At 41.4% G+C, this 15,794-nt stretch overlaps 1 protein-coding gene across 20 annotated transcripts in view; it reads right to left on the minus strand.

Moving 5' to 3' along the window:
* The window catches only part of MAGI2 (membrane associated guanylate kinase, WW and PDZ domain containing 2), a 1,587,879-nt gene that overhangs the window by 331,896 nt on the left and 1,240,189 nt on the right, over positions 1-15,794 (minus strand). For all 20 annotated transcript variants that reach the window (XM_070071222.2, XM_070071219.2, XM_070071216.2 and 17 more), the window contains one exon: positions 14,952-15,134. In XM_070071222.2, the coding sequence (XP_069927323.1) occupies positions 14,952-15,134 (183 nt within the window). The remainder of the gene's footprint in view (positions 1-14,951; positions 15,135-15,794) is intronic.

Raw genomic sequence — 15,794 nt, forward strand, 5'->3', positions numbered from 1 at the left:
TATTTAAATTATTAATAAGCTGGACGATATCACTCCCACTCACTTGTATTGAGACAGAGGTGGAAGCACTCCTCACTTTCTTATGGAGATGATTGCATTACCCCTTGGGCCCAAACACAGCATCCCACATAAAGAAAACTACCCTGAAGATTCTCTTATTCTCTTTCCCCGTCTCTAGCCACTGTTCACGAGGACCAGGGCAAGGGTAGAGAGCTCCACTGTGGTAGGGCAGTCCTATGGTAGCCCTCAGGGAGGTGTGGGGGCCCTAGAACTGAGTCTATGAAAAGTACTACCCAACACCCCATAAGATTTGCAGAATAAATGAATGAGTAAATAGATGTAACTATTTTGGATAGCTACTAACAGATGGGAATTCTGATGCTATGCAGTGAGGTGCCAGGTGAATTGTAAAGTAGGACAAGATTAGTCAGTGAAAGAAATTGAATGCAAGCCCTGGACTTCTGGCTCAGGCTCACGGCTCCAGTCTGCCATCTGCGTAAACCTCTCTTTGTCTCAGTAAGGCAGGTATTCCTAACGTTCATTAATAATGCCACTGCACACATCACTAAGATGGGAGAACCACTGCAGAAAATCAGTTTAATATTTTTTAGAATTTGCAACTCTGAATAGGGAAGGAAATGTCATCTCTGCCACAGGCACAGCATCCTGTCCTGCTCTTACATAAATTCATTGTCAGGCAATCCTAGAAACTGCCTCCACTTTCCTCCAGGCAAAATGTCTCCTTTTCAGAGAAAAATGTCACCTTTTCTCTAGGAAATGGCAGGTGGTTATTTTTTTCCAAAGGAAAAATGACCTTTGAATTTTGTTAAGGAAAAAAAAAACTCTCAAGGACTCAGGCCTTGATGAAAAACATTGAGAACCATTCCATATCTTTTACTTTGTACTTGAGGTTCTACTTTGTAAATTCCGAGATTACACCTGTCAACACTCAAGTAGCCTGTAGGCAAATGTCAATGACCAGAAAGTCCAGGCATCTTGTTTTTCATGAATGTTCACTGCACACAGAAAGGGTGCTTGTAACTCCAGCTCTTGTTCTCCCAGCTCCAACACATAAACACACACAATCTTTAGCCTCATTCCTCCAGAATCACAATCCTATACAAGCCTATTACAAATGACTCTAGAAAAATGCTGAATTTGGTACAAATGACTCTAGAAAAATGCTGAATTTGGTACACAGTTAAATACAAATGTTTCATATTAAATTTTTGGGACATAGTAATTTAAGTATGTTTTTTCCATACAAAATATTTTCATTCTCTCATAGAAAAAAATATATTCAGCATTCTTTTTTTCCCCAGTGGACAGATGAGAAAATAGGAAAGAAAAACAAGGAAGAAGCAAGAGGAGTGAAAAATGGCAGGACCCAATCTTCTGAAAGAGAAAGAGAAGGGCTACAAAGGTGATGGTATAGAGAGGGGCGGTTCTAGGTGATTAATCATGGCTCCCAGAACCACGCTCCCACTCCTTTGGTCAATATCTCTTACATGTATACAGTGGAAATATTTTTCCTTTCTGACAATAGCTCTCCCCATCAAGACATGCAAGATCCACCTTACAGCGCTGGGTTTTTCAACAAAGTAGGAAATTTGATGATGACACTTGAGATTTACCGCGTGTGTTTTGTTAGTTCATGCAAATCCTCAGCTGGAGCATGTGAGAGGCACATTAATTACATTGGATGCGGGAATAACACTTCTGCAGCTGCAGAAGTTTGGAGATCTGCAGACTCCAGCGTGCTCCTTCTCTAATTTCACTCGCAGCTTGCAAAAACCAGCAGAATTGCACTTACCAACAAAGGTTTGCTTAGTAATTTGTCTCCTGTTGACTTCAGTGAAGTTTCTTCATGTAGAATGCTAAGAGGTTTATAATTATGAACTAAGATCTAAGCCTTAGTTGAAGAAATAAAAGACGTGTTTCTTGTCCCTTCTCACTCGTGTTGCACATATCAATGGGTGATGATGCACAAGTATCCGTGTGTGATCTATCCTACTCAACTAGTCATGGAGCACTTAGAAGCCCACAGGGCAATTTGTAGGGATATGCACCAGCACCCTACATAGATATTTAATTCAGGGACTACTACTTTTCTTAACAGAAACACTTACTTCTCCTCAATCATTCGTCAACAATCTTGTCCTCCTTAGAGATTTCTTTTTGTTTATTATGATACAGGATTGACTTGCTTTCATTTTTTGGAATGAGTCACTATATCAAAAAACAAATGAAGAGTAAGTTAACAATGTCCCCAAAATGTGTTTAGCAAATAGGGGTTATAATTCTAAGGCACATCTAAATGGAACCCACCGCAATTTTCAGTGGTAATCACTCAAAAAAATTGGAATCTTCATTTTTTTAATTATTTTTGTTAGGGAGTAGGAGATGGGATGATTTGTAGGCAGGAAGGTTGTTGTGGCGGGAAAACCACCATAATCCAAATGTTGCACTTTGGAAATTTATATCCATCAAATAAAAAGTTTTTTTAAAAATAAAAAGTTAGGCAGCAGACACAGGGCTAAGGTATCTGTCTACGTAATCATCTATCTTCATTATCATCATTGCCATCATCATCATAATCACCATTTCCTTACAATCCTATCATTATAGATTTCTTTATTAAAAAGATTTATTTATTTACTTGAGAGGTAGAGTTGAAAAAAGAGAGAGGAAGAGAGAGAGAGAGAGAGAGAGAGAGAGAGAGAGAGAGAAAGATCTTCCATCTGCTGGTTTACTTCCCAAATGGCTGCAACTACCAGAGCTGGGTCAATCCAAAGCCAGGAGCCAGGAGCTTCTTCTGGGTCTCCCACACAGGTAAAGGGGCAAAAGTACTTGGGCCATCTTTTACCTTCCCAGGCAAAAAGCAGGGAGCTAGATTGGAAGAGGAGCAGACAGCATATGAACTGGCACCCATATAGGATGCTTATGCCACAGGTGGAGGCTTAGCCCACTAAGCCATGGCACTGGCCCCTAGATTTCTATGCTCCATTTTAGTTAGGCTGATCTTTATGTTACCTTCCATGATGTCAAACCGTTCCTGTGTCTATGTGTCTATTGTTCTCCTAGCTTGAAAGGCAAAAAAAATTTGGAGCTTTGATCAAAATTCTATCCATTTTTCCAAATCCATTTCAACCTCTACCTGGCCCGTGAGTTTTCCTATCTCTGCTTAAACACTGAATGATCTCTATTTTCTCTGGACAATTTTTTTTTAACTTTTATTCAGTAAATATAAATTTCCAAAGTACAGCTTATGGGTTACAATGGCTCCCCCCCCCCCCATAACTTCCCTCCCATCTGTAACCCTATTGGAATCTTCCTATTGGAACTGCCAGTCTGCCAACAGACTAAGAGTTGTCAACATGGCACTACACTTCTGACAATTTTTTGATATTTCCTTTAAATTTAAAATGATTTATAGGGAGGCAATACTACAGAATAAAGACTACTTTTTTAAAAAAGTTTTCATGTGCTATGTCCTTAAATAAGTACTTTACATGTAATAGCTCATTTGATGAGATGTTTGGTTAGGCAAGACTAAGGAAAGCCTTAAATAACTGTCTCTGGGGAGCATACATAATTATAGAGGAATCTATGATTGCAGAGCCAATCTCATGCCTCCATAGGAATCCATGTGGGGAGTCACTGCTGCATAGAAAGACTCATTCTCTTATTCAACCAGCAAAGTAGTGTTTACCATACACCTGGTACTGAGCCAAGCCTTGGCATTTATTAGTGATCAAGTCAGACAGACACAGGTCTGACGTCAGATGTGTGTGTGATGTGACAAAAAATAAGAATTTCCAATTCATCTAGAGGAGGCAAGATAAAAACAAGAACTTTTATAAAAATTAGGTTGTTTCTGGAGGAACCAAAGGCTGCATTCCATTCGTTAAGGGAGGGAGTATAGTAGAACTTCAGGAACCTGACCCTGTGGCAATCCAGGCAGCAGGATCTGGTAAATCTTTGCATCTCTTTGTAGGTTCTGGTTCATTTGTTAGCAAGGGAACTGGTGATTCTGGACCCATACTTAACAATGATTAAAATTTCTTCAATTCATTTGGATAGTGATTTTATTTCTATCTTATGCTGAATACTTTTCACTAGCATACTCAGACAGCCACCTCTCCAAGGAATAAGCATAAAATCATAATGTTAACTCCATAATCTCCAGCCTATTTCCATTAAGTTTAAATAATAACTTTCTGATTTTTTAAAATGTCAATTTTGTGCCCAGTAAGAGTACTTTACTATAATCTCCTGGCTGTTGAAATGTCTAGTACCATTCTGAGCTCTGCTCTTTGATTGAGTTGAAGCCCCACCTACTTTTTCCTTTAGCTGCTAAGTAAGCTGGAGAACCTGTACTGCAAATTAATATAAAGACTATGTGTAGAATAACTTTAAAATAATAGTGATAAAAGTACATATAAGTGCATTGACTTCCATGATCTTCAGGTAAAACCATAACAAATAACATTACCTCAATTATAGTGTGACTCAGGTAAGTGGATGCCAGGATGAACAGTAGGGAGAATCATGTAAAGTGGTGAACGTTTCTATATTTGTGGTAAAATGGTAATAAAGCTTTTGATTCTGGTGTCCAAATGGGAACCAGAATAAGATGTGTACAGTTATTCCTTCTCAAGTGAGCTTTTTTGTCCAGAATATGATTTTAAAGGAAGAAGGTGGAGCTGGCGCTGTGGCACAGCAGGTTAACACCCTGGCTTGAAGCGCCGGCATCCCATATGGGCTCTGGTTCGAGTCTCAGCTGCTCTTCCTCCAATGCAGCTCTGTGCTATGGCCTGCGAAAGCAGTGGAAGGTGGCCCAAGTCCTTGGGCCCCTGCACCCATGTGGGAGACCCAGAGGAAGCTCCTGGCTCCTGGCTTCGGATGAGCATAGCTCTTGTTGTGGCCATCTGGGGAGTGGGCCAGCAGATGGAAGACCTCTCTCTCTGTTTCTACCTCTCTCTCTCTGTGATTCTTTCAAATAAATAAAAGTAAATCTAAAAAAAAAAAAAAAAAAAAAAAAAAAAAACAACGAAGAAAGCATAAGAACACTGTGCAAAGCAAAAAAAAAAAAAAAAAAAAAAAAAAAAAGAAAAGAAAAGAAAAAGAAAAAAATGAGCAAAAACAAGCCACCATAATGGCATTCTTTTGAAAACTAAAGGAGTTATTGTTGAAGTATAGCATGATTTTTAAGAATTGGTGCAACAAACCTTTTTAATCCTCTCAAGTGATTTGTTTTGTAGCTAAAATCAAGTACTTTGTCAACTGTGGCATTTGTGTCAATTCTCAAAGGAGAACAGTGGATAAAAAAGGGGTCAATGTGGCTCTTGCCTGATACTGACCTGAGAGATGTATCACTGGGAGTAGATATATTAGGAATTTGTTAGGTGTGTTTGGAAAGAATCAAGAGCAAATACACTGGTAAGTGAAACAAGCACAATTTATTTCTTCCCTACTGGAGACACTAATACTGGCAGCTGCTAGAAGTTCAATTGTATTTTCTGTCTTTTATGGTGACCAAAATGTTTTGGTAGCACCTAACGTCCATAAATGTTTTAGGAGGCAAAAATGATGCTGGATTAAGGGATTGCTTAGAGAATTATCTAACATGAACTGAGTCTAAGTATCTTGCTAGATTAAAAATTTTTTAATTGAATAGCTATAACACCCCCTTTTATTTGTATGAGAAAGATAAAGCTAGAGACCCGTGTTTGCACTGCTCATAATCTCTGGGTGTGGAATGTTGGTTCAACATGATTTATTGTGAGAACTGCAGAGAAGGTAAGGGAAAATGTTATCAACACTTCTGTTTCAGGTAGATTGTGAGACAGCAAAGTGCCCATGAAAAGATGACAATTTTCTCAAGGGAGTTTCAAAAAACTCAGGAAATTCAGAAACAAAGAAGTCACAATCTACTATGGTAGATGAAGGATTACTATACTTTTTTTGCCTCTTCTCCCATCAAAAGGTGGAGCCTAGTTCCCTTCCCTTTGAATCTGGGCTGACCCTTGACTTTGATCACTAGGATCCAGGCTGAGTCTCAAGAAGCATGGGCAGCTCTCCATAGTGTACTTTTGGAGCCCCAAAGCCACCATGTTTTTGAGACCATGTGAAGAGAGAGATGCTGGACCAGCCCCTCAGGTGTTATACCACTCCAGCTGATGTATCAGCCTGGGAGTGAAGCCACCTTGCACAACCCAGGCATCTGGGGACACATGACAGCCACCTGCATGAGTCCTGAAGAGAATGACCCAACTGAACCCCAGCAAGATTACAGACTCATAAACCAACAATTGACTGTTCTTTCAAATTCCTCATTTCTGGCATGGTTTGTTATATGGCAACAGAAAACTACATAGGCACTTCAAAAGTGAAGAAAAAGTACCTTTCTCTGATGAGCTCATTTGTTTCTGGTGGTTGACAGCATCACCTAAACGGTGTACACTACTGACATGTGAACACTTGGCCATGGAGGTGGGTGGTAGGGGAGACCTGGAGGATTTGCTAAGATGGTTGGTTGTCTAAGGTGGCCATTTGGAAAGTGAGGGCAGTCATGAGGAGGAACCACTGCAGTGTGTGTTCAGAAATCAGAAGGGAGCCAGCTCTGGATGGAAGTTGATTATGAGGTGGTGGGAAAATAAAATACGGAAAACATTTTCAAATAACATCTTTGGCTTTCTCATACCTTTCTTAGGAGATGTTCAAATAACAACCATAGAATTTTATTAAACTGCTAAGAAGCTAAGAATAGTTAGGGAGGACAAAAGAAAATTGGGGCAGAATAGGGCAGGAAACCATTGGTTGCCCATTCTCATGCCACATCATGGAGCCTGGGTTTGATTCTTGGCTCTGGTTTCTGACTTCACCTTCCAGCCAATGCATACACTGTGAAGCAACGGTGATGGCTCAAGTATCCGAGAGAGGTCTGTGTGGTGCTCTGAGCTCCTGGCTTTGGACTCAGCCCAATCCTGGACATTATAGGCATTTGAGGAGTGAACCAGCAGATGGGAGTTCTCTTTCTTTCTCTTTATTCTTTTTCTCTTTCTCTCTCACTCTCTCTCTCCTCTTCTCTTCTCAAATACATTTTTAAGAATTAGTTTTTTCCCCCTATTGGGCAGATGCTTGTAGATTTGACTCTAAAAGTTAATTCCCAGAAATATCTATAAACATGCCTTCAAAGTAATTCTGAGCATAGCGTTGCTTGGCAGAAGGTGAAGATGGGATGGAGATGCTGGCTAAGCCATACAGTAGGTGAAAAATATGTCACTTTGCTACTACATCTGGTACTTCTCATATTTCAGTGGGAATAAATTAGATTCTAAGGCTTCAAGTTCAAGATGACAGACTGAACACAAAGAGCTACCCTTTTCAACAAAGACTTGAAAATGAATAAACAGGCAGCAATTATGGGAACTTGAGAGGATCCATTATTAAGAGGGGCCATTAGTAGATAACAGCTAGAGAATTCTAGCACGTAGGATGTTAATAAGAGCATGATCACAAGAAATGTGTATTGTAGAGCAGGAGCTGGAAAACTATGACCTCTGGGGGTAAACCTGCAACTGCCTGCTATTTTTAATAAAGTTTTACTGGTGCAGAATCACAGAAGTGAACAAAAGAACTCACCCATTGGTTGACCTGTTGCTTGGGGCTGCTTTCATGACAACAGAATTGGATCACTGTGGCAGAGACCACCTGGCCTGCAAAAACTCAATTATTTACTATTTGCTCCTTAAATTATTTACTCGTTGGCTCCCTGCCATCGCTGTCTCAGGGAGGAAGGGTAACAAGGACAAGAAGGGCTCTCCCTTGCTCCACAGAACCCCAGAAAGACTGGGATTTAGAAGTGTCTGACAGGAGTGAACAGAAGACGTACCCTGCCACATACCTGCACGCAGAACTCTCACCACACATGCAAATCAGAGAACACTGGCTTCTTCCAGAGCGGAAAACACATCCCCAGAGACCAGACCAGACTTTTAAGTCTGTCCTTGCTTCCTAACCCTCAGTGAAAGCTGACCACAAATGCAGGGCTTTCTAGTAACTTCAGGGTTTCATTTTTAAGGCTGGACAATTTAGGATCACAAGATTTAGACTGTTTTCTAGTATAAGACAGATATGTATTAGAAGGTGACATGGCTAGGAAGAATTGTGGCCTGGGTTAGGAGGATGTATGGGAGGTCCCCAGGAACTGGCTGCACAATAGCCCAGGTAGAAGTAGAAAGACAAAAATGCTCAGAAAAAAGGGAGATATTCTAGATTACCTAACATGAGGAAATTGGGGGGGGGGGAGGATACAGTGCTTTTAAGAAAGACATTGCAATAAAGAGAGAGAGAAGGCCAATGTGAAATGCCACCAGGGTGTTGAAGGAAAGCAATGCATTTATGGTACATTACTGGGCTCAGTGAACAAATGGATAAAGCCATGATAGCATAAAACTATCCAATTTTTACTAAAAGTAGCTATAAAACTCCATTGGGAGGATATGGGAGGGGGATAGGGTGTAAGAGCCAAAACTTCACTTTTGCTCTGAAAGGAAGTCAAGGGGCCGGCGCCATGGTGTAGTAGGTTAATCCTCTGCCTGTGGCACCGGCATTGTCTATGGGCGCCGATTCTAGTTCTGGCTGTTCCTCTTCCAGCCCAGCTTTCTGCTATGGTCTGGGAAAGCAGTAGAAGATGGCCCAAGTCCTTGGGCCCCTACACCCACATGGGAGACCAGGAAAAAGCGCCTGGCTCCTGGCTTTGAATCGGCGCAGCTCCGGCCGTTGCAGACATTTGGGGACTGAGCCAGTGGTTGGAAAACCTCTCTCTCTCTCTCTCATGCCATTTGGGGAAGGAAGGAAGGCCTTTCTCTCTGTCTCTCTCTCTCTCACTGTCTGTAACTCTGACTCTCAAATAAAATAAATAATATAAAAAATTAAAAAAGTAAGTCAATATGGGTAATGTCTAAACTGTTACATCAAGACAACTGTACAAACACACTGATTAGGAGTGTGAGGGTAGCTGCTGAAAGAAGTGTCTATAAGAACACAAACTCATCAGCTACCTCTGGAAAGCTGGGAAAGGGTCCTGGAAGGTTCTCGGGGAGGGGCAGGGCAGGAGATATATTTTTTTTTGACAGGCAGAGTGGACAGTAAGAGAGAGAGAGAGAGAGAGACAGAGAGAAGAGACAGAGAGAAAGGTCTTCCTTTTGCGGTTGGTTCACCCTCCAGTGGCCGCCGTGGCTGGCGTGCTGCGGCTGGTGCATTGCGCTGATCTGAAGCCAGGAGACAGGTGCTTCTCCTGGTCTCCCATGGGGTGCAGGGCCCAAGCACTTGGGCCATCCTCCACTGCACTCCCGGGCCACAGCAGAGAGCTGGCCTGGAAGAGGGGCAACCGGGACAGAATCCGGCGCCCTGACCGGGACTAGAACCCAGTGTGCCGGCGCCGCAGGCGGAGGATTAGCCTATTGAGCCGAGGTGCCGGCTGGCAAGAGATATTTTATACATAACTACTTTGGTGTCATTTTAAATCCATGTGCTTTATATTTAACAGGGATCACTTTTCAGTTAAATTTCAACTTTTAAGAATAAGTGTGTATTAATTACAGAGTTCAACCAATAGTAAGAAAAAAGTATGTTAATACACATTCCTGAACACCAGTTCCAGGAACCTGGAATCTGTCAGTAAGTTTGGAGGCACAGGAATCTGCATTTCAAAAAGATTCTTCAAGTGATTCTGACCAAGTTAATCTAGTGACCTGTCTTGCAGAAACTCAGATACAGAGGTAGCAACCAGTGGAACAACAAGGATAGTGATCTGCTCAAATGGAGAACTGCCAGGGGCTAAAGAATGGGAAGATGTTCATCCTTCCAGATAGTTTCATGTGGTTTTACTGGTAACATGGATAAATATTAAAGAGAGGCAAATAAGGGCTGACATTGTGGCGCACTGGGTTAAGCTGCAACCTGCAATGTCCCCATCCTACACGAGTGCTGGTTTGAGTTCCATCTATTCCACTTTCCTCCAGCTCCCTGCTAATGCACCTGGGGAAGCAGCAGCAGATGGGCCCTAACACCCACTTGGGAGACCTGGATGGAGTTCCAGGCTCCTGGCTTCAGCCTGGCCCAGCCCTAGTCATCTGTAGTCACTGGGGGAGTGAACCAGCAGATGGAAGACCTCTCTCTCTCTTTCTTTCTCTCTCTCTCTCTAACTCTGCCTTTCAAATAAACAAATGAATCTTGAAAAAAAAAGAGAAAGAAAGAAAGGAAGGCATTAAGAGAGATGAATTAGGCCGGCGCCGCGGCTCACTAGGCTAATCCTCCGCCTAGCGGCGCCGGCACACCGGGCTCTAGTCCCAGTCGGGGCGCCGGATTCTGTCCCGGTTGCCCCTCTTCCAGGCCAGCCCTCTGCTGTGGCCAGGGAGTGCAGTGGAGGATGGCCCAGGTGCTTGGGCCCTGCACCCCATGGGAGACCAGGAAAAGCACCTGGCTCCTGGCTCCTGCCATCGGATCAGCGCGGTGCGCCGGCCGCAGCGCGCCGGCCGCGGCGGCCATTGGAGGGTGAACCAACCGCAAAAGGAAGACCTTTCTCTCTGTCTCTCTCTCTCACTGTCCACTCTGCCTGTCAAAAAATAAAAAAAAATAAATAAAAAAAAAGACAGAGAGATGAATTAATGGCTTGTGAGTAACTTCATAATTCTAGTTCTGCACGCTGTGGGAGAGCTTCATGGATGGGTCAACTTTTCTCCCTCTTGGATGTGCCAAAAAGCACAAGCCTTGATTGGAAAATTAGCCTGGGGCGAAACACAAAACATCATGTAACAAGGGAAGCCTTTTGGCTGACAGATGTTAGAGAAATAACTCTTGCAGACTTTGCAATTTCTGTGTAACCCATGTTACACCAAACTCCAGTTCTGAAATACTTTACAGGATGGTGTGTGGGTCTCTGGTGACTGATTGCTGTGGTGTGTAGAACAAAAGCTGAGTCAGAACGCAGAGGGTGTCTGGGCACACAGGGCACTGGTTCCATCAGTTCTCATAAGACCACCAGAGGGTCACTGCCTTCATTTTCTCCTGCCCTCCTTTCCTTCCCAGGGCTTAGTGATGACAGAAAGACAGAATGCCCCACCCACCCACCCACACTTGATTTTCTTGTGCAGGACTGTGGGTCCTTTTTTTTTTGGTACAGTAGATTTTAGTTTGTCTCCACCTAAGCTATTGACACTTCTTTGCCCAAACTGCAGACTGCCTGGAGATAGCAAAATTGATTAAAATATTTTCATGCTTATTTCAATGTCAAATGAGACTGCTTACCTTTTCAGCACTAAGGATTTATCTCTTATAGCTGCCTGTTGTCTCTGTTCATTCTTGAGGCTTATTTTACATATAAAGTAATAACAAAAAGGAAAATAGTTGTTGCCCTAATATGTACTTGGTTTAAAAATATCATCTGGAAACTAGAAAGCTAATTTGTTTTGGCTCTGGTGGGGAGCTAACTTTCCAGTCAACACTGACTAGGTTCTATGGTAAAAGGTGAATTCAGAATTCAGCCCAGACAGCAAGTACTTACTGAGCACCTGCTGTTTTCCCAGCACTGTTTTAGTGTCTAGAGATAAATATGTACACAAAACACTCAAAGTTTAATTGCTTAAAAATTTATATGAGGATGGCGTTAGACATAGATATATGTGTTTATGATTTTTTAAAAAAATCATTTATTTTCATTTATTTGAAGGGGGAAAGGGGAAGGGAGAGAAAGAGAGAGAGAGAGAGAGAGAGAGAGAGAGAGAGAGAGAGAATCTCTCCCTACTTATGTTTCAGTCCCCAAATGCCTGAAATGGCTGGGGCCACACTAGGCAGAAACCGGATCCAATTACTTGAGCTATCACTTGCTACCTCCCATGTAATGCACTATTAGGAAGCTGGAGTAGGGAACAGAGGCAGGACTTGGACCCAGACACTCTGATATGGCATGCGGGCATCCCAAGCAGAGTCTTGATGGCCAAGCAAAAAACCCACTTTTTTTTTTCAAACCTTGAGTTTATACCATGATATACTGTTCTTAATGTTTTCTACAAGCTTAATAACTAATTGTTACTTCTCATCATTGCCACTGTACTCAATACTTCACCATATACACACACTGAAGGTGCAATACTAATGAACACTGTGATGGCTGACTTTCTTCAGGTATTTCCCACGGCCATCCCTTCACACATGCTACTTCCTCTTTGTACGACCTTCCTCACCTGTCCACCCAGCAAATGCTTATTTATTGTCCCAAACTCTGTCAGCCATGGTCATCTCTATGAAGACTTCCCTAAGTAGCTCCCAACAGACTCCATCTCCCTTTCCTCGCTACTATTTCTGTACTTATGTATGCATTCTCTTTTTGCATTGACATAAAGATTTGTTAACATGTCAGTCATTTCTATACTGTAAATGTGTTGAAGGGGCTGGCACCGTGGCTCACTTGGTTAATCCTCCGCTTGTGGCATTGGCATCCCATATGAGCGCTGGTTCTAGTCCCGGTTGCTCCTCTTCTAGTCTAGCTCTCTGCTATGGCCCGGGAAGGCAGTGGAGGATGGCCCAAGTACTTGTGCCCCTGCACCCGCATGGAGACCAGGAAGAAGCACCTGGCTCCTGGCTTTGGATTGGCGCAGTTCTGAACCGTAGCGGCCACTTGGGGAGTGAACCAACGGATGGGAAGACCTTTCTCTCTGTCTCTCTCTCACTGTCTATAACTCTACCTGTCAAATAAATTAAAAAAATGTATTTAGGATAGAAACACTCTTCATTTTGCTAATGACCAGCAAAAGCCTGGCATGTAGATATTTATTAAATATTTGCTGTGCTGAACTGAAAAGCTGTTCCTTCTGATGGAGCTTATGGAATTTTCACAGAAATGTGTGTACATTTGCTTTGCAATCATCTCACAATTACAAAAATTCTATGCAGTTGGCAACCTAACATTTATTTTCAAAAATTTCTGTTGCTCACCTCTCTCCTGACTTTGTGCCAATATCTTAGCTTTGATGGACTTGTCCTAAATTGCATTATTTTTTACTTGTTTATGTGACTGAAGTCCCTCCTATAAATAAACTCCAGGAGATCATGCCAGGCTGCCTCTAACATTAGCCTTGGTGCTCAGCAAGTACTTGTTAAATGCATAGATTTAGCACTAAATGAGAGTTGGTAAACAGAATTAAATCTCTGGTTCTTCTCTTTCTATTAGGACTTGCTCTGTGATTATCTTAAATGAACAAAATCTACTAAATTCTACATGGTTTTGTTCTTGAATCAGGCTAACAGCCATGGGTATGACAAATTAGTGGAATGAGTAAGAAAGGAAGATGATTTGATGTACAAATACTTTCACTTCGTTTAAGTTTACACTGAAAGAAGTCTTTTCTAGTTTTCAAATGTGAAATGATGGATTGGGTCAGAGATTACGAAAATAATTGAATTTGTCAAATACTTCACTGAAGTTCAAAAGTTTTGAGTATCTTCTCTCCTCTTTTAAAATGAAATTAATCCCCTAATTTCCCTTCAGCTAATTACAGGCAATAAGATGGAGTCATTTGATGTTTGTGATTTTTTTGGGTAACATGAAGTTGTAGATGCCTGCTAGATTTTATCAAATGAACAGCAGCATTGGACACTCTCTCACCCCCGTAGAAAATTATGCATACCTCATAATATTTTACAACAGTAGTGTTTGCAGAATGTGGTTTTGAAATAATCTCAACTTTGAAGGAAATTGATCATCTGTTATCCACATTATTATTCACCAGTGGGTGGCAGTGACAAATATACAAGTAAGGGCGCCTTGACAAAAAGTTATTTTATAATGAAACTATATAGTAAGTGGTAATCCAGCATTGGTGATTTTCAAAATTGAAAATGTCAGAAGAAGACCTCAGTTTTATGTTGTTTCTCCATCCACAAACCACTTGAAAACTCATAGGTGAACACTCATAGATGAACATGTAGTAAAAATGGCAGAATTTTCCCCCTCAAATAACTCTCTAATTTGTGTATCTACTAGGACTCATTGACTTTAGAAAGTCAACACTGCAAATTAAAACAATGTTGGAAAAATATGAAAATGGTGATAGATTATATTTCTCTGGAAATAGAGCTACTATTTTATGATATTCTTTTGAACTTTAAAAAGTTACTAAATTCTTGAATCAGCATTTAATTTCTTCTTTTTCAGACAAGGAAATTAATGTTATGAGATTCACCCAAGGTCATGGGCCAGGTTAGGGAATTTAAAATAAGACTGTGAAACTGGAGTTCACTACTTTCTCCTCTACTCTGTGCACTTTTCATATTTTATATTTCCCTACCCTTCAAAATTTGCTTCTGTGATTCCATGTGAAATTAATTCACTTATAATTTAGATAGACATTCATATAATTGTATATGAAAATTAATTTGTAAGGACTATAATAAAAGCCCCACATACTGAAACTCTATATAGGACATGGAAAGACTAATGCCATTTTAAAATTTTCCCTATGAAAATTTAAAAATGAGCATGCATTTTTAAATGCAGGGGCATGAATATTTAAATATCTAACCTGGGCAGTCTAGCATGAGAATATTACAAGATTAATATAGAGTTTAAAAAAATGAATCACTGCATATAAGTTAGAAGTGTGAAATGTTAATTGCATCCCTTAGAAGGAAGTCTGGACATAAATTAGAAAAGTGTCAATCCCAAGAGTCCTTTGAATCCAGTAAAAAGGAGTGAAATGAGCCCAAATGATAGTCACTGTTGTTTCCAAGTTACTTCAACTTGATAATCTTAAAGTTGGTGGTGGTGGGGAATAATCTGTGGTCTTCCTAAAGAGAAGTGGCGGATTACCTGCTACACCATAATGTCTACTCCTTGAAATAGTGTGTAGAGAAAAGATATTCCAAAAATTACCCCGTAGGCTCACCTGTTTCCATTTTTCCATCCTGTGCAGCAGGCCCGTCTGGAATCACACTTTTCACCTGCAGAAACTCATCAGGCTCATCACCGCCAATGATGGTAAATCCAAACCCCATGTTGCTCTTTTTTAGGGTGGTGCTCAGGAATGTTCCCTTCAACTGGGAGGCATCCCGGGTGAAGAGTGGCTTTTCTACATTGGCCAATATAAGTTAAAAAAGAAAAAAAACCATGTTCAAGGTAAGTTCCTAGATAAGAGAAAGCCAGCCACAGAGCAGCAAGCCCAGGGGTTAGGGGTGAGGTCTTACATAGTAATGCCAGCAGGCAGTGACTACAGGAGTGACCGTTAGAACATCCTACAAGTGACAGAAGTCCCAGGCATCCGGGGAAAGAAGAAGCTCTTTGCTTTGGAGAAGGACTTTTTGTCAGGTCAATGTTTCCAATCACAAATTACTCTTGTACTTAAATTGGGCGGAATCAACAACAAGCCAGAGTTTCCAGATAGAGACAAGGGGTCGAAGCACCCAGACACAGCTGGATGGGCTCCTCGGTTCTGAAATACTCTGGGTTAGCAGTGGGTGGGAGTGGCCATCCTGCACCAGGCCTCAGCGGGATAGGGGTAGAACATGGAGACGGACCGTTTGTTGTTGTATTATTCTAAGGTGAATAACAGCACAACATTTCAGCAGGTGCAGATATCAAAAAAAAGAGAAGCAATGGAAAGTGACTAGATAGTCAAAGGCCCCAACTGTTTGGAAAGAGTACCTGGGACTGAGTTAACGTTTGCTTATACCGCTTTATCATAAATGTGAGATGCTATCACCAGACAAATAAATTTCTACTAGCCACATAG

The sequence above is a fragment of the Oryctolagus cuniculus genome, chromosome 3 (genome assembly GCF_051225735.1).
Source record: "Oryctolagus cuniculus isolate XC-2025 breed Fujian yellow rabbit chromosome 3, ASM5122573v1, whole genome shotgun sequence".
NCBI lineage: Eukaryota > Metazoa > Chordata > Mammalia > Lagomorpha > Leporidae > Oryctolagus > Oryctolagus cuniculus.